Genomic DNA, 18,678 nt, shown 5'->3' on the forward strand with positions numbered 1-18,678 from the left:
GCACACTGCTAGAAACAGAATGTGCAGGAGTAGGGTTGAGTAGTGTATCCTTGCTAGCAACCATGTGATGTGTAGCCCCAGAGTCCACAATCCAGGAAACTGCATCATTACCTGCAGCAAAACAAGTATGGGATGTATTGAATGTCAAAGGAACATTACGGGTAATACCTGCCATGTAGGATAAAATCTCCTGAGGTGCAGAATCTTTGTCAATCAGTTTCAGCAGATGATTATATTGATCAGGGGTAAATGTTGGCACAGTTTGACAAAAAAGACTATTATCAGGAGTAGGATTCTGGTTCTCAGTACAAGCCACATTATTCACATAAGGCCTTCTATTTCCTCCAGAATTCTGTGGTCTGTTATTGCCAGAGCTTTGATCCCTAAAACTTCTGTCATCTACCCCTTTCTTCTTAGTGAACTTGTAGTGTTGAGGGTACCCAATTAACCTATAACAATTAGCTCTTGTGTGATTTTTCAGGTGGCAATGATCACAGTATAACCCTGTGCTCTGGTTAGATTTATTGTTGTGAACTGAGGCAAGTGCAGTAGGATCATGAATCTCTAACTTCTGTAGGGGCAACACACAATTGGATATCAAACTAGACTGCATTCTCTGACTTTCATCCTGCATAATCATGTTATATGCTTGATTGAGGCTAGGACTAGGAACTGTGAGGAGTATCTGACTTCTCGATTGAGCAAAGTTATCATTTAACCCCATCAGAAACTGCATAAGCTTTTGCCTCTCCATGTGTTCTGCATAAACTCTATATTTATCACACTCACATGATGGTAATGGTACTAGGGACACGTATTCATCCCAGAGGTTTCTCAACTTAGAATAATACTCGGAAACAGTGAATGTTCCTTGACTCATAGTGCTAATTTCTCGGTGAATCTGATAGATCCTAGTTAGATTGCGTTTGTCGAACCTCTCTTTCAGATCCTTCCAAACACTATGTGCATTGTATGAAACCATCAGGCCATTGGCCAATTCTTTCAAAACTGAATTGGTGATACAGGATAACACAAAGGCATTACACCTCTCCCACTCATGTTCTAGATCTCCTTTGTAGTGTTCCTTTCGACAATTTCCATCAATGAAACCTATTTTATTCTTCGCTAACAGTGCTACTCTCATGGAATTACTCCATCCAGTATAATTCTCAATACCAGTAAGCTGTTGAGGAATTAAAATGCTACCTGGTGTATCTGATGGATGCAGATACAAAGGATTTCTGGGGTGAATATCTGTGAATCTCTCGATCTGTTCTGGAATTGAGGTATTCCTCTCCTGATTCGAAATTTCTGAGGAATCGACTCGAGCTCCAACTCCGTTCGCCATTATCGAATCAAATCGGTGATGAATTTATGATTTTCTGGTGAATTTGTGTTTTCCGGTGAGTGAATTATCGTCGGTGACCAACTGATCTTCCAATTCTCGAATTCTATCAGACTCAAGTCTGCTACACCAGTCTACAGGGATTTAAGCCGGCCGAGCGACGTCGGGGCAAAACTAAGGCCTATCGGATCCGAATCATGTATTTCTAAGGCAAGCCCTAGTCAAACCTAAGCTAAGGTCCAACATGCTTCAAATAAACAGTAATTAAGCATGCAAGTACTCCACATAGCGAGGAGGGTCCATTAATAACACAAAGCATGCTCACAGTTACCCGATAATTCTCGAAATAGGCCGAAAACATGATTTCTAATCACCTATGCATGATTCAATAACTACCCAACCCAAATCCCAACTAATCAACATGCATTCACATTCTCGAGCTCAATCTAAGAGAGGGAAAACCGTAGCCTACCTGTAGGCCAATCACACGAGCTCCAAAATAACTTCTCCGGAGCTTTCCCTTTCCGAACGTCCTCGAAACGCTGCCCCGCTATCAAAAATAGGATCACAACGTTATTACAGTCGTTTAGACACCAAAATCACAACAAACGGAGACGGGTCAATTTTGGAGTCAAAACGGGAATCGTGGGACCCGCGCAGGGAATTCCGAAATTAACCCCAAAAGTGGGTCCTAACCAGTTTTCCCAGCTCATGTCCCAAAATGGGACACAATTCGGGGCTCGGGAACAACACAATATCAACATGCAACTAAAACCCAAATTTTCTCAAAAATCGAAATGGGAAAGCAGTGTATTTACCAAAAAGGAGCGATCTACAGTAAAATCTAACAACACCATAATGTTCTCCTCGAAAAACCACTCAAGATAGCCTCAAAAATCACCAAAATCGGATCTAAAATGGCTAAGAAACAAGTCTCAAAATTTCCAAAATCAAGTCACAAAAGAGGTCTGGCAGCAGGTATTTTCGAAATTACCTCAAACGGGGACTCCAAATCACTATCCGACCTCACCAACACGTTGTCCTTAAAAAATCTCACAACTTAGCCTTTTGGATCACCCAAATCGGTTGAGAGATGAGAGAGAGATGAGGGTTTGAAGTTTGGGAAATGTGGCTGATTTTCTGCAATTATTGCAGAAAATCTGCAACATTTCCAAAATTTTAAATTCCGACGGGGTGCTCCGATCTCGTTCGGAACCCCGTGCACGCAAACGAGATATACAACCATACCAAATTAGATATTCCAGACTCAACGGCGCAGTCAAAATTTCCATCAGAGGTCATTTCGATAAAAAGTGGGTCCCACTTCCAAAAGCCATTTTAAGTCAAAACCCACAAACGTCGAATGAGCATTACGGGTAATACCTGCCATGTTGGATAAAATCTCCTGAGGTGCAGAATCTTTGTCAATCAGTTTCAGCAGATGATTATATTGATCAGGGGTAAATGTTGGCACAGTTTGACAAAAAAGACTATTATCAGGAGTAGGATCCTGGTTCTCAGTACAAGCCACATTATTCACATGAGGCCTTCTATTTCCTCCAGAATTCTGTGGTCTGTTATTGCCAGAGCTTTGATCCCTAAAACTTCTGTCTTACGGAGCTGATGGAATTGTCAAAATTGGATTCCAATGTCATCTTCTTGAACTTTTGATCGAAAATGATCGTTCAAGGTTCATAAGCTCCAAAACACAAAAGCTCGCACCAAGACCAAACGAACGACCAGGTGACCGAATTGTCAGTCCCAGCAAGTCATAAATGACTTGGGGTCGCTATAGGAACGCTCTAAACGACACACAGAAGGCAAGACACAGAAATGACCATGAGGGTCATTACATCTACCCCTTTCTTCTTAGTGAACTTGTAGTGTTGAGGGTACCCAATTAACCTATAACAATTAGCTCTTGTGTGATTTTTCAGGTGACAATGATCACAGTATAACCTTGTGCTCTGGTTAGATTTATTGTTGTGAACTGAGGCAAGTGCAGTAGGATCATGAATCTCTAACTTTTGTAGGGGCAAAACACAATTGGATATCAAACTAGACTGCATTTTCTGACTTTCATCCTGCATAATCATGTTATATGCTTGATTGAGGCTAGGACTAGGAACTATGAGGAGTATCTGACTTCTCGATTGAGCAAAGCTATCATTTAACCCCATCAGAAACTGCATAAGCTTTTGCCTCTCCATGTGTTCTGCATAAACTCGATATTTATCACACTCACATGCTGGTAATGGTACTAGGGACACGTATTCATCCCAGAGGTTTCTCAACTTAGAATAATATTCAGAAACAGTGAATGTTCCTTGACTCATAGTGCTAATTTCTCGGTGAATCTGATAGATCCTAGTTAGATTGCGTTTGTCGAACCTCTCTTTCAGATCCTTCCAAACACTATGTGCATTGTATGAAAACATCAGGCCATTGGCCAATTCTTTCGAAACTGAATTCGTGATCCAGGATAACACAAAGGCATTACACCTCTCCTACTCATGTTCTAGATCTCCTTTGTAGTGTTCCTTTCGACAATTTCCATCAATGAAACCTATTTATTTTTCGCTAACAGTGCTACTCTCATGGAATTACTCCATCCAGTATAATTCTCAATACCAGTAAGCTGTTGAGGAATTAAAATGCTACCTGGTGTATCTGATGGATGCAGATACAAAGGATTTCTTGGGTGAATATCTGTGAATCTCTCGATCTGTTCTGGAATTGAGGTATTCCTCTCCTGATTCGAAGTTTCTGAGGAATCGACTCCAGCTCCAGCTCCGTTCGCCATTATCGAATCGAATCGGTGATGAATTTATGATTTTCTGGTGAATTGTGTTTTCCGGTGAGTGAATTATCGTCGGTGACCAACTGATCTTCCAATTCTCGAATTGTGCGGAAAAAACTCTCTAGAACAGCTAGAATTTCATCGGAACCTACAGCTTTGATACCATATTGAATGTGAGCTTACTAGCCATGTGAGAGTAGTTGAGAGAAGAATCGAGAATGAAAGAGATACAGAGGAAAATGAATTAACCGACTTACTTTCTCATTATCCCAAAAAGTTCTATTTATACACAGCTAACAACTAACAGAAAATTAATTACTTGGTAACTAACTCACTAACAAACTTATTAACAAACTAACTACATCAGCTAATTATATACAATATTCATTTCATCAATTCTAGATCATTGTATATCCTCAACAATTTGAAAACTAAATCAATTGAGCAAGGAAAACAAAATTAGAAGGTAATATAGACATCAAAATAATTTTATCGTATATCATCATAATCTGAAACAAATGAATGAATCAACAAATTGTATCTTACAAATCTATGCTCAACTATATTATAAATATCCTATTATGTAAATTCTGTTTGTCTCTCTAGACCAAAGTGGAGCATGAAGATGTAGCAGGATCATATAGAGCAGGAACCAAATATTTCCTTCCGTTTGTACCATGCGCATTGTAGCTTGCACCTGTTGTTTTATCCACCAATAAATCTCCAGCGTAGCCTGGGTAAGCGCCTTTGGCGTAGACACCAGGGCAAGCAGAGGCAGCTTCCAATGGCGCATCTGCTTCGCCCTGGTAGTAACCGTTTCCAAATGGGTTTGTAGCGGTTCCAGCTAATAAGCTAGCTAAGTTAATCACCATACCGTCAACACCCACATCGTTGTTTGGTGCACCCAATGGTGAGCTTTGTGGACCGTAGATGGGCTGGTGGAAAGGCCAAGCACAATAGCCAGGACAAAAAGTCTCTGAGTTACCAACCCAAATATAAGCAAATTTGTAAGTTTTGCCGTTAATAACAGCACCCTTAGAAGCCCCATGAGTTCCACACCGATTAACACAGAACCCATCAACGGCGACATCAGAGGCGGTCAAAACAACGTTAATGGCGTCTTGCTGTTCACCCTTTGATGCCAATTGCACAATTTGCTTCTGGGTCAGTGATTTTCCTAGGGAATAATTTTCGATGAGAATTTGTTTGCCCAAATTAAGGGAAAGGGTGTTCTTAGAATTAGCGAGATGGTAGTATTTTTCAGTGGTTTTCCACCACTGTGCTACTGAAGGATTGGTTTTAGATGGAGTCGAAGAAGAAAGAGAGGTGATGAAATCAGATACAATAGCTCTTTGAGACGGCTTGAATTTACCATACCAGATCAGATTAACAGAGATTTTGCCAGAAAGAAGTGCACCCTTGTGGTAATTCAAGAGCTGCATTTGTGGGTCTTGTACTAAAGCAGTGAGCTTTCTTGAAGCAAAGCACACATTAAAGAAGGAAATAACAAGAAAGATTTTCAAAATGAAATGGGTCGAATTGGAACTGAAAGAAGACATATTTTGTTCCTTTTGTATTTCTTTGTAAATAGAAGCTCTAAGTTTTGATGGAAATTTGAGTGTGTGAGTAGTTTGGATGTTGGAGAAGAGAGGCGGATTATATATAGCGCAATTGAAAGAGTGCATTTTGCTTGTTACGAAGGTGCGAAGAAGTAGAAAAGTTGACTTTAATATAAAACGCGTTTGGCATTAAGTGTTAGTAGCTGTGTAAAATAAGGAAGAGAAGAACTTTACTGCCAACTAATAGCGGTTTCTATTTCCACGGCCCTACTATGGGTATCGCTCACTGCTATAATTGACTTCATTAGTGTTGCTGCACCACCACTTTCGTGATAGTCAAAATATTGAAAGAAATGTGCAAAACATGGCAATGTAAATATACTAACCCACATCCCCACAACTACTTCATCCATTTCCAATTTTAGGTAATACATTTTTTTTTCATTGTTAGTTTATTTGAGGAAAAGATATTTTAAGTTTTAGATCAATTTTGGTAACTATTATTCCTTAATAGGAATGGAGAGGGTATGTCCAAAATATGTTTTAAAAAGTAAAGGGAATCAATCCGCACCTTCGAAGTACACAATTTATCAAAATGGTGGTGAATTCGATCTTTATGGATAAGCTTCATACATGCCGCGTCTTAGACATGTTGTAGATTGCCTATTTCTCATACTGCCCTGTCTAGTTAATACTCCCTTGCCCACTCCTCAATCCTCATACCTGCCTTGTGAGTGAAGTTATTAATACATACTAGGTTAGTACTAAAGTCACCATTATATTCACGCACTCACCAGAAAAGAGATATATTGCAAAACATGCTTCGTCTTCTTTTTTTTTAAGATTTTTTTTTTTTTTGATGATAGTGGAGTTCCTTTGATGAACACTAGCGTGAGAAGCATTTTCACGACCCCTTCTTTACCACTGAGCTTTCAATCGGTTTTGTTAAATGTTCACAAATTAGTGTACATACATATTTATTTAATTTTCTAACAGTGGCGGCTCAACGCAATCGGAAGCCTAAAGCGAAATTTCAACTAGAGGCCTAAAATCTAAATAAACTTTATATGCATTATTTTTTTAAAAAAAAAGTTCTTACATTTTTAGATGCAAAGTATATATACTCAATATTTTTTTTATAAATGATTTATTCGATTTCTTTTTCAATTATTAGCTTCAGACAAGATTTTATCAATTCAATGCTGAAAACATATTTTTACTCATGCAATTATTATATCAATTGCTAACATACTTCTATAAGTAATAAGTTGGCAAATTTCAAGATAAGAGTTAGAACCATAGAATTTGATTCAAGAAGTTGATAATTTGTATACTCCACATTTTACTATGTTTGTTGTAATACTTGAAAATCTAAGAAAAAATAGAACAAGAATTTACAATTCGCTTTGTTCAACACTTTTTTACTATTGATTCATATTTTTAACAGAGTACTACTCTAACTTATCAAAAATTTAAAGAAGAGAGTGTAATAGGAGTTAAAAGAATAAAATAACGTGAATATTAGTGTAGAGAGTGTAAGAAAATAAAATATTTTTTCTTAATTTCTTCTATTTAAATGGGATTAAAGAGAATAAAATAGTATTTGTAATATATATATATATATATATATATATTATAAATAATTATTTTTTTCTATAAAAAAACAAACACATAATTTATTCTTAGTAAAAATTTAAGTCCCCTAAAATTGGGGAACCTAAGGCAAATGCCTTATTCAAATAAGCATAGAGCCGGCCCTGTTTTCTAATACAAATATATAGTCTACGAGAAAGCTATTGGGTTCGTCCTCTCCTAGTTATGTCTCTGCCACCACTTAAATTATAATATGTGCCTCTACTCGAAGCGTCGTGTCCATTATAATTACTAACGCGTTATGGACTAGCTGTCACTTTGCAGTTTACACAGCTTCACTCCAAGTTTTTAGGCATTTGTACATTATTTCAGTTCAACTTGGAAAAGAATAAAATTTTAAATTACGGTCATACAAAATAATATGTACAGGTTTAAATTTGTGAAAATAACCCGAAATGCACCTTCAAATCATATTATATTTCAATTGAAACTCATTTCAGTGTATATTTTCATATGGTGTCGTATTTCTTTTTGTTTACCCATTATACTTGTAATTTCAAAAAACAAATTATATCCTATAACACCTAGCGGGGGAATAAGTGAAAAATCCTTGAAAACAATTTCCTTGTATATTCCAATTCCAATTCCAATTAAATATATTGGCAGCTCCTTCAATTATACATTATTATTAGCATTTAGTAAAAAATGAAAACAGAGCCTACTAAATAATTGGCTTCTCCATGTTTATGCTTAATAGACTTTCTTCCAAGTCTTATACAGTATATAAAATGTAAAGCTAATAATTTTCTTAGGTGCGCAACTAATAAGCCTTGGCCTAATTGAACATCTCTAATTAATTAAGCTGAATTCCCAAAATATTGTTGATTTGCATTACCTGTCTTTGTTTGTAAACTAAATCAATTGAGTAAGGAAAACAAAATTAGAAGGTAATATAGACATAGCAAAATAATTTTATCGTATATTATCATAATCTGAAACAAATGAATGAATCAACAAATTGTATCTTACAAATCTATGCTCAACTATATTATAAATATCCTATTATGTAAATTCTGTTTGTCTCTCTAGACCAAAGTGGAGCATGAAGATGTAGCAGGATCATATAGAGCAGGAACCAAATATTTCCTTCCGTTTGTACCATGTGCATTGTAGCTTGCACCTGTTGTTTTATCCACCAATAAATCTCCAGCGTAGCCTGGGTAAGCGCCCTTAGCGTAGACACCAGGGCAAGCAGATGCAGCTTCCAACGGCGCATCTTCTTCACCCTGGTAATAACCGTTTCCAAATGGGTTTGTGGCGGTTCCAGCTAATAAGCTAGCTAAGTTGATCACCATACCGTCAACACCCACATCGTTGTTTGGTGCACCCAATGGTGGGCTTTGTGGTCCGTAGATGGGCTGGTGGAATGGCCAGGCGCAGTAACCAGGACACAGAGTCTCTGAGTTACCGACCCAGATATAAGCAAATTTGTAAGTTTTGCCCTTAATAACTGCACCCTTAGAAGACCCATGAGTTCCACACCGATTGACACAGAACCCATCAACAGCAACATCAGAGGCAGTCAATACAACGTTAATGGCGTCTCTCTGTTCACCCTTTGATGCCAATTGCACGATTTGTTTCTGGGTCAGTGATTTTCCAAGGGAATAATTTTCGATGAGAACTTGTTTCCCCAAAGAGAGGGTAAGTGTGTTCTTAGAATTGGCGAGATGGTAGTATTTTTCAGTGGTTTTCCACCATTGTGCTACTGAAGGATTGGTTTTAGATGGAGTTGAAGAAGAAAGAGAGGTGATGAAATCAGATACAATAGCTCTTTGAGATGGTTTGAATTTACCATACCAAATCAGATTAACAGAGATTTTGCCTGATAGAAGTGCACCTTTGTGGTACTCCAAGAGCTGCATTTGTGGGTCTTGGACTAAAGCGCTGAGCTTTCTTGAAGCAAAAGCCACATTGATGAAAGAAATCAATACAAAAAGTGATAAAATGAAATGGGAAGAAGACATTTTCTTTTTCTCTTCTTAAAAACAATAAGGAGAAGTTGAAAGCTTTGATGGAAGTTTAGAGTAGTTTACTAGTTTGGATGGAATTTAGGAGAAGAGAAGGGGAATATATATAGTATAGTAGTACTACAATTGAGAGAGAGAGAGGAAAAGTGAGTTAAAGTAAAACGCGTTGCCATGATTGATTAACTGGAGCTAGCTGCACAACTTAACAAAACTTTACTCCCATTTAAGTTATAGCGGTTACTACTTCCGCGGCTCAACAGTTCACAATTGACTTCACTGTTACAACTTACAATTAGGGCCGTTCATGGTTATGGTTAAACAACCAAATCGAATTACAATTCGAATCAAATCGATTAAAAAAATCGATATTTGATTGGATTTGGTTAGATTTGGATTTTGAATTTTGAAAATCGATACTATTTGGTTTGGTTTTGATTTTACAAAAGAATATCCGCAAAAATAACCAAACCGAACCGTTAAATTATATATATAAATTTTATAATTATTTATATATTATTCATAAATAAAATATAAATATTTTATTAAATTTTAATTAACTTAAGTCTTTAACTTTATTATTTTCTTAAGCCCAACACTTAAATTTCAGCCCAAGTATTAAAATCCTAATTCTAACTCAACCAAAAATTTATTATTTAAGTGATTTTTACATTTGGAGCACTGATTATTTTTTTTGGTTTATTAGGAAAAAATTTCAGTTGTCACAACATGCAAGATTCAATATGTTATATATTTATCCAAGACAACTCTGCTAATATTGATTTTCCACTACATATATACATTGCTTTCTCTTTTTAGATATAAGTCTTCCTAACAGGGTAATGAGTTTTTTTAGTCATGTTTCAATTATTCTATGACTAGTATTGCTTAATAAAATTTACAATAGCTTTTCTGATTGTTTATGTACTATGAATTCGTATCTATCGAGATGCATATTCCCTCAAAAAACTATATACTTTCAAACCGAAATAACCAAAAAAATTGAACCGAACCAAACCAACGGTTATTTTTTTGATTTGGTTGGTTTGGTTTTAGAAATTTAAAAACCGATTAATTGTGGTTTGGATTTGATTTTAACCAATAACCAATCCAAACCGAACCATGAACACCCCTACTTACAATTAACTTCATTCATTAGTGCTCCTATACCAGTCTCCTCGGAGTAAAATGTACTCCGTCAATTTTAAATTTATTTTGATTTGGCATGGAAATCAAAATAGTTGAAAGACTTTTGAATTTTATGATCTTAAATTCAGATGAACCCCTTGCTCCCACTTGGCTCCGTCATAATTATTGACGGATGAGCTAACATGTATAACATGCAAATGTTAGATCCACCAAACTGTAACTATAAACAATAATTATACAATATGTATCAATTGCCACTTATTTTTGTGTTCTAGATTGTACCCTCTTCATACCTGCTCTGTCAAGTTATTACTTTTACAAGTCAAGACTTAAATTCTACGCTTAACGCGTTATGGAGTAGCTAATACTTTACAGCTTCACTCCAAAGTTTTTAGTTATTTGGACTATATTTCTGTGGAAATTGACAAAAGAAGTATCCCAAGTTTTCTTTTTCTCTGCATTGAAATCGGACTAATCCGAATTCGTACCACATAGGGCTCCATTTAGGGGAAGTGCTCCTTGCGCAACCTTATCCACTACACTACAATCATTGGTGGTAAATATTTGAAGTTCTATTTTCGCCAACAAAAAGAGGTTTTTTCCTTTCCCAACGGCAAAAGTTCAAGAAAATCATTGTATAATACATTTCTCTAAATAATTGGATGACTCTTCAATTATTTGCATTTATTAAAATACAACAATATTCCTTCCCATTTTTCATAATAATTGTGCATTATCTAAAAACCATCAATCTTATAATACAGTAGTTGTCATGACAATTGACATCCAAGCCCTACAAAAAAAGAAAATGATAGAATTAAGTTGGACAAAAAAACCAGAGAGGCCAAAGGGACATATATACTTGCTTGATTTCTAATTCATTGATCCTTTCAGAGAAGTTTGGAAGAATGCCAGAGATGTATATTGTTCTTTTGCCTGGTCGAAACTGGAAACATAGCCCACCAAATTATTGGCTTCTCTAAGGCTATTTTCGTAAAATTTTCACATGTTATTCACCTTTATAAGGGTAATGCTAAATGGCTAGAAATTAAAAAAATCTTTAATATTTTTTTATTTTAAAATAAACTGATTTTTTTCCATTTTTTAATTAAAAAGTATTAAAGTTAAAAGGGTAAAAATGTTTAAAAAGGTAAAATAGCATTCTGGCCAAAAGAATTTTTCCCCATTATAATTTACTTAGGCGCAACTAATCCTTTAATTTGCCTAGTTAATTGATCTGAATTAATAATGCTAAGATATACGCTAAATTAAATTACCTATCATTGTATTATTGGCCTCTAATTAGTAGAGTTCAACGTAACAAATGTTGGTCATTATTTTCCTCCTTTGTTTGGCTTGGAACTAAAAAGGAGAAGGAAAACGGTTTTACTTCCTCAAAATGGTGGTTAGCTTATTCCTTCATTTGCTTAATAGAAAAACATTAGGACTTTAAGTAAGCAACGTGCCGGAACATGCAGTATGAGATTAATAAATGAATTTTACTTAATTATACCCATTTTATCTCATATTACTTGTCCACTTTTTCTTTGATCAAAACTTTGTATTTGTATAAGAAATTTATTGGACGTACAAATTATTATTCCGATAATTTTTATTTTTACTTTGAAAAAAATGAAATTTCAAACTCATAAACTTTAACTTCTGATTTCGCCTTTGTCCTTAAGAAATCATACACAGTTGAAATTTCGAGAATCAATCAATTTTTTATTTATTGATATTTCTGTAAATAACTTTTAAATATTTTAAATTATTATTACGATATATAATACCATAGTTTTCAAATATATAAATTTTATTTGAAATAACTTAAAAGTTTCTAAATTCAAATTTAAAATTTCAAAATATCAGTAAATCGAAGCGTAGTACATTCTTAATTGTTAGTAGTGAGTACTCTTTATTATATTTAAATTTGAAAAAAGAAAACCTGATATAAGCGCGCGATATGCCGTGGTTTGACAGTTATCACTTTTGTCATTTTCGATTCACTTTTGTCATTTTCGATTCTTTCCACAAAGATGACCGACCAAACACAGCTTCATTTTTGTTATTTTGCTGTGACAGTTGGCTGTCTCTTAAAACCCATGGTCCCTCTTCAATCTTAGCTGTAACTTTGCTGTGATCTATGTGTACATTCACTCCTAATCTCTTATTATTAAAATTAAAATACACCCTTTTCTATTTAATTATTCATCTTCATTAGTTAACCCCTATATATACTTAACAGTTAACACCCTCTCCTCACTCACTCTCACACCAATTCTCAACTATTTCTCCTTCATAATTACCTAAACAAAATGGCTTCTCTCATCAATACAACTTTTTCTTTTTTACTTCAACTTTCAATTGCTCTTTCTTTCTTTCATTTCTGTGTAGCAACAAGGAAACTTGAAGAACAAACTGATCTCTATAAGTTCCATTACCATAATGGCCCTCTTCTTACTGGTAAAATCTCAATTAACCTTATTTGGTATGGCAAGTTCAAGCCCAATCAACGTGCAATTATCTCAGATTTCATCACCTCCTTATCCTCTTCTTCAACAAAAATCTCTCCCAACCAACCATCTGTAGCCACGTGGTGGAAATCGACTGATAAATATTTCAGTTTACTAAAATCCAAAAAATCATCTCCTTTATTTCTATCACTTGGTAATCAAATATTGGACGAGAGTTATTCTCTTGGAAAATCACTTAAAGATGAACATATTAAACAATTAGCAGCTAAAGGCGATAAAAAAAATGCAATTAACATTGTGTTAACGGCGTCTGACGTAGCCGTTGGTCGGTTCTGTACCAGCCGATGTGGGACACATGGATCTTCTTTGAGTCCCAACAATACCCCTCCCAAGGGCAAGATTTACAAATTTGCCTATATTTGGGTTGGTAATTCGGAGAAGCAATGTCCGGATCAATGCGCGTGGCCGTTTCACCAACCCATCTACGGACCCCAGGGTCCAGCCCTGGTCGCACCCAACAATGATGTGGGCTCGGATGGGATGGTGATAAACTTGGCTAGCTTATTGGCTGGGACCGTGACGAACCCTTTTGGAAACGGTTACTATCAAGGATTAGCTGACGCGCCACTAGAGGCAGCGTCAGCTTGTCCTGGAGTTTATGGGAGTGGGGCCTACCCTGGATACGCTGGCAATTTGTTGGTGGATCCTACTACTGGTGCTAGCTACAATGCGCATGGTGCTAATGGGAGGAAGTTCTTGCTACCGGCATTATTTAACCCTTCCACATCCTCATGTTCTACTTTGGTTTGAAGAAATTATGTTTTTAATTAATTAGTGCGTTAGTTATAAAGAGAGTTGTACTAAGGGAAATTTAGTTAATAGGATATTCTTTCATTCTATATAACTCATATTCTTTCGTATCGATTGATAAATAAAATTATTCCTGATTTTTTGTTACATGTATTCTACTTTTTCATAGCAAATTGGTATTGATTACAAAAGAAGAAGAAAAAAATTGTAGTCTTTCTTGAAAAGAAACTCTTTTTGACAAGGATAATAAGAATTTGGGATGTACATTGCAATAGAAAATGACCATTTATTAATTAACGTTGAAATGTATGATCATCTCATTTAAAAGGTTGTCAGAGAGAGCACACAATTATTACTTAATGATATTCTCAACATTTATTATTTAATGATAATCTCAACATGCCCCTCACATCCGGGACTGAATCTTTTTCGTAGGTCAAACATGTGGAAATTCTTTTTAATTTTGGGTGGCGGTGAGATTCGATGTCAGGACATTTGCCTGCTCTGATATCATGTTGAAATGTGTGACCATCTCATCTAAAAGTTTACTCTTTTAAAGAGAGCACATTTTATTATTTAATGATATTCTCAACATTGATAACAAAAAACAAAAGATTTGCAATCGATTCAAATGGCTCCAATTGAGACATTGTAATAATTAAGACCTGATCACATATAAAAGTAACTTCCTTTATTTTAATCACTCTTTGATGTGAATCAAAATTCTGTAGAAAATATGGGTTTATTATTATTTTCGTATTAATCATTGAACAAAAAATTAAGCACCTCTACACCGTGCTAACTAGTTGGGCTCTTTTCATTGAAATTTGCCTAAAAATGTTGATGGCCCAGGCCTGTCACAAGAAAGTATTGGCAAAGGAAAAAAATATCTAAATAGTATCTTATTTTGGGGGGAAATTGTATATAATAGCAAACTATTAATACAAATTAAATGTCATAACCACAGTTAGATTTAATTGTAACCCATAGCAAACTGTTGTCATTCGCCTCTCTCCATAGGTTTCTCGCTCGTTAGTCTCTCCCTCGCCTCTCCCGTTTTTATACAAACACAAATGTATAAAATGCGTTTGTGTTTGTATAAAGCTAGAGAAAATTGTATATATACATATATTTTTGTTTTCCTCTCTCCCCTCTCCCAGATCTCGTTCGCCACTCTCACTCACCTCTCTCACTCACCTCTCTCACTTTATACAAACACAAATGTATACATTGCGTTTGTGTTTGTATAAAGCGAGAGAAATTGTATATACAAATACATATATTTCGTCCTATACACTTATGATTATACAAATACAGATCTTCCCCTGCCCAGTTTTCTTTTGTCTTTCTCGCTTTATACAAACACAGATATACAATTGATTCTTTTGTATATGTATACCGAAACAGATTATACAATTGCTTCTTTTGTATATGTATAGAGAAATATACATATTAATAGACATATCAAACATAAAGTTTGCTATGGAGCGCAATTATGCAAACTATAACTATAGCATACAAATATAATTTCTATGTTTGCTATATGTGAAAGTTGCTCTCTTATTTTACCATAATTTTTTTAAAATTCCCTATCATTTAAAAAAAATTCAAAAACTCCCTCTATGATACATCACTTCCCTCTCGTTGATGCATCTCTACCTCTCGAATACATCACTCCCCTCTCTGATACATTTCTTCTCTCTCTGATACTCTCTCCCCTCTTGGATACATCCCTTCTCTATGTATCCGAATGTTTTATCCCCTATCTGATACATCTCTCCCCTCTCGGATACATCCCTCCCCTATGTATCCAGATGTATCCGGAAGTCCAGTATCAGATTTATGTAATTAGCTCTTAATATTATGGGATTTATGTAAATTATACATTGACAAATGCTGGCCCTGACTCCTTCTTTCTTAAATATAAGGACCGTTTTGCCATTATTTTTTATTTTTTTTATAAACTATCTTATTTGACATACCTGCATACCATGTATACTAATCATATCTACTCTTTCAAATAATTATGTATCCTACCACTATTTAAGTGTTTTCTATCATATATTAAGGAAGATACACTTAGATACATGTATTTTGCTACTAGATACACTAAAATAGAGAAAGAGGCAAGCGAGATAGACATGTATCTACGATACATGCGCATATACATGTAGTATGTATCTGAGATACCATATACAGAGGAGAGTGGCGAGTGAGATGGAAGGGAGACAATCAATATTTGTTATGTATCCCAAATACATGCGAATTCACTTGGCTACAATGTATCTCGAATAAATTACACCTAACTTTGATCTCATGTATCTGAACGTATATGAATGCACCAAAATTTGGAAAGATTCATAATATTGCAAACTAGCGTTTATCTCAATAATTAGTTCCTAAACTAGTGAAATTTCTATTAATTCCCCTCCCTTTTTGTTTTGGTAAAATTACATGGTTAAGTAAACATATACTAGCTAATTAGTCATCATAGCTATAGTTTAAGTCAATTATCACTCACGACCAACATTTAGTGATAATTACGTAGGTTGGAGTTTCGATTTTGTATAATTCACACATTTGTATATTTTAGAATTTGTATAATATATTTGTATAACTTTAGTATAATGTAATTTTGTATAATATAATTTGTATAACTATTTATAGTTCAGATGTTTGTGTTTGTATATTTCGTTATTTCGAGTTTATACAAAAATGGCTCAATTATATAAATGTACCCGCGAATCATACAAACGAGACATCTTAAACTATAGCTACAACCCGAAAATATGCCAACTATGGCTATGGAGCACAATTAAGTTTATTATAGTGGCTATTTGAGAAAATTCCTTCCTTTTTTTGGAACATCACTTTATTTAAGAATTAGTGGTCATTTGTCCATATTTTATTGTGAAAATTAATAAAGTAGCTTTTGTTCTCAAAATAAAAAATTAAATTTGTTAATTGTTGTGTTATGCTATTAATAATTTGAAATTGTTTTTCAATTTTTGTGAATAATATAAAATAAAAATACTGTTTTGTTGTTTTTAAAATTCTGAAAATAAATCAAAATTTAACTTTAATTTTTAAATTTTATGATCAAACAGACTTTTCGGTTCAATTGAAAAACCGACATTGTGTTCAACTAATGCACATACGAATCATAATGGAAGTAGACGTAAGTAGTCAACAGATACCAAACCACTAAATAAATTATTGGTTGAGAGATTGAAGATTTAATGGAAATGGACGTACAAACAAACGGCTCAATAAGTTTGATGCCTTCTACCCACCGTTTAATTGTGGATGCTACCTTACTTTGTCTCTCTTCACCTTAATTAAAATTAATAAATTTTCATTTCAATTTCTTTATCTGATTTTAACTTGACATGTTATTAAGAAATGAAATAAGACTTGTGAAATTTATGATTTCAAATTTAAAAATTTGGTGTGTTTGGTACGAAGGAAAATGTTTTATTGAAAAATACGGGAATTTCTTACTTATTTTCTAGTGTTAAATTAGAAAGTGAAATTTTTTATAATTGACATATATAAGACTAATAGTTATAAGTTATAACATTATTCTTTATCTTTCAAATTACAACAATAATAAATTACAAGTTTTAACATTTCAATAAAATAAAAAAATGATTTAAATTAGCAGTAAAAATCAATTGGTGTGAAAATTAAAGATAAATCATTTGAAAAAATAAATGATAATTAAGATGAGGCATAAAAATAGGAGATTCATAAAAAAAGAATATTTATTTTCCTTGTTTAGCTCTGAACAGTTAAAATTCTCTTAAACATATTTATTTTCATTTTTTGTTCAAACGTTTCTCTCTCTTCTCGAAATTTTCTCTTGTTAGTCGTCAGTCTCATCTATTTCATTTTCATTTTTATTCAATAATCTTCACTTTCTTGTAATGGACAGTTTGTTACCAGTACTAATAAAGCATGGTGGTAGATGAGATCTTTCAGGTTAGTGTTCTTTGCGAGTTTTTATTTGTATTATTATACAAATCAAACGTAAAAAATGAACAATGATCGTGGAATATTTTTTTTCTAGATTTTGTTTGTGTGTAATAGTTTTTATTATGACTTTTTTGAAAATTTTATAAAATTTTATTTTTTGAAATTACATAAAATTTGTTTGAAATTAGTACAGATTTTGATATGAACATTCATTTTTGTATGTTTCTGGTTAAGAAAATTACATAAAATTTATTAGAAATTGGTGTACGAGTTATACCATATTGGTATGATTTTGGCATTATATTGAAATGAATTTCGTATTCTGATTATCTAATAAATGAAAATTAATATTTGGAAGTGGTATTATTTTGGTATTATATTGGAATGATTCTGCTGTGAAAAAGTGAAGACTTATAGCATGAAATAGGTATAATTTTGGCATGAATTATGTATGAAAATTGTGCATAACAATTGTATTAAATTTGTATACTGATTTCAGATTTTTTTTTTGTGTGTATAACAATTTTAATTATGACTTTTTTTAAATGTATAATGTTATATTTTTGTATGAACATTGAATGTGTTCATTATCTGTCTAAGCCATTTTTCAGTTTTTGGCAATTGATAATGCTTTTTTGGTATGATTTCTGGTTTGAATTGATTTTTTTGGCATTATACTATAATGTATTTGGTGAATAATAATGTAATGAATTTGGTATATTGTTTGTTTAAGAAATGACAAGTAAAATGTATAAGTTGAAATTATTTTGGTATTCCAGTGGCATGATCCTAGTACGAATAATTTATGACTTTTGACATGAAATAGATATAAAATGTGTGAATAAGAAAATATCCCAAGAACGATTATATGTTATCTAGCAAAACACTATAAAAGTGAAATGAGATGGGAATGGGGTTCAGGGTTTGAGGAAGGGGGGGGGGGGGT

At 34.0% G+C, this 18,678-nt stretch overlaps 3 protein-coding genes across 3 annotated transcripts; 1 reads left to right on the top strand and 2 right to left on the bottom strand.

Annotated features, from left to right (window-relative positions):
* Window positions 1-4,617: 4,617 nt before the first annotated feature.
* LOC102580361 (protein EXORDIUM-like) lies at window positions 4,618-5,789 on the bottom strand. The gene has a single exon (XM_006363213.2). It carries the CDS (start codon window positions 5,702-5,704, stop codon window positions 4,748-4,750), a length of 957 nt encoding a protein of 318 aa, XP_006363275.1. The 5' UTR covers window positions 5,705-5,789; the 3' UTR covers window positions 4,618-4,747.
* A 2,461-nt stretch (window positions 5,790-8,250) lies between these two features.
* On the bottom strand, window positions 8,251-9,418 carry LOC102580699 (protein EXORDIUM-like). The gene has a single exon (XM_006363214.2). It carries the CDS (start codon window positions 9,322-9,324, stop codon window positions 8,383-8,385), a length of 942 nt encoding a protein of 313 aa, XP_006363276.1. The 5' UTR covers window positions 9,325-9,418; the 3' UTR covers window positions 8,251-8,382.
* Window positions 9,419-12,710: 3,292 nt separating this feature from the next.
* Window positions 12,711-13,909, top strand: LOC102581036 (protein EXORDIUM-like). Its single transcript, XM_006363215.2, has one exon. The coding sequence runs from the start codon at window positions 12,789-12,791 to the stop codon at window positions 13,755-13,757; it is 969 nt and encodes a 322-aa protein (XP_006363277.1). The 5' UTR covers window positions 12,711-12,788; the 3' UTR covers window positions 13,758-13,909.
* The last annotated feature ends 4,769 nt before the right edge of the window (window positions 13,910-18,678 follow it).

The sequence above is a fragment of the Solanum tuberosum genome, unplaced genomic scaffold, assembly GCF_000226075.1.
Source record: "Solanum tuberosum cultivar DM 1-3 516 R44 unplaced genomic scaffold, SolTub_3.0 scf00404, whole genome shotgun sequence".
Classification (NCBI taxonomy): Eukaryota; Viridiplantae; Streptophyta; class Magnoliopsida; order Solanales; family Solanaceae; genus Solanum; species Solanum tuberosum.

What these genes read in the sequence shown, in the direction of transcription:
- LOC102580361 (XM_006363213.2), bottom strand. Translation starts at nt 5,704, where the DNA reads ATGTCTTCTTTCAGTTCCAATTCGACCCATTTCATTTTGAAAATCTTT.
- LOC102580699 (XM_006363214.2), bottom strand. Translation starts at nt 9,324, where the DNA reads ATGTCTTCTTCCCATTTCATTTTATCACTTTTTGTATTGATTTCTTTC.
- LOC102581036 (XM_006363215.2), top strand. Translation starts at nt 12,789, where the DNA reads ATGGCTTCTCTCATCAATACAACTTTTTCTTTTTTACTTCAACTTTCA.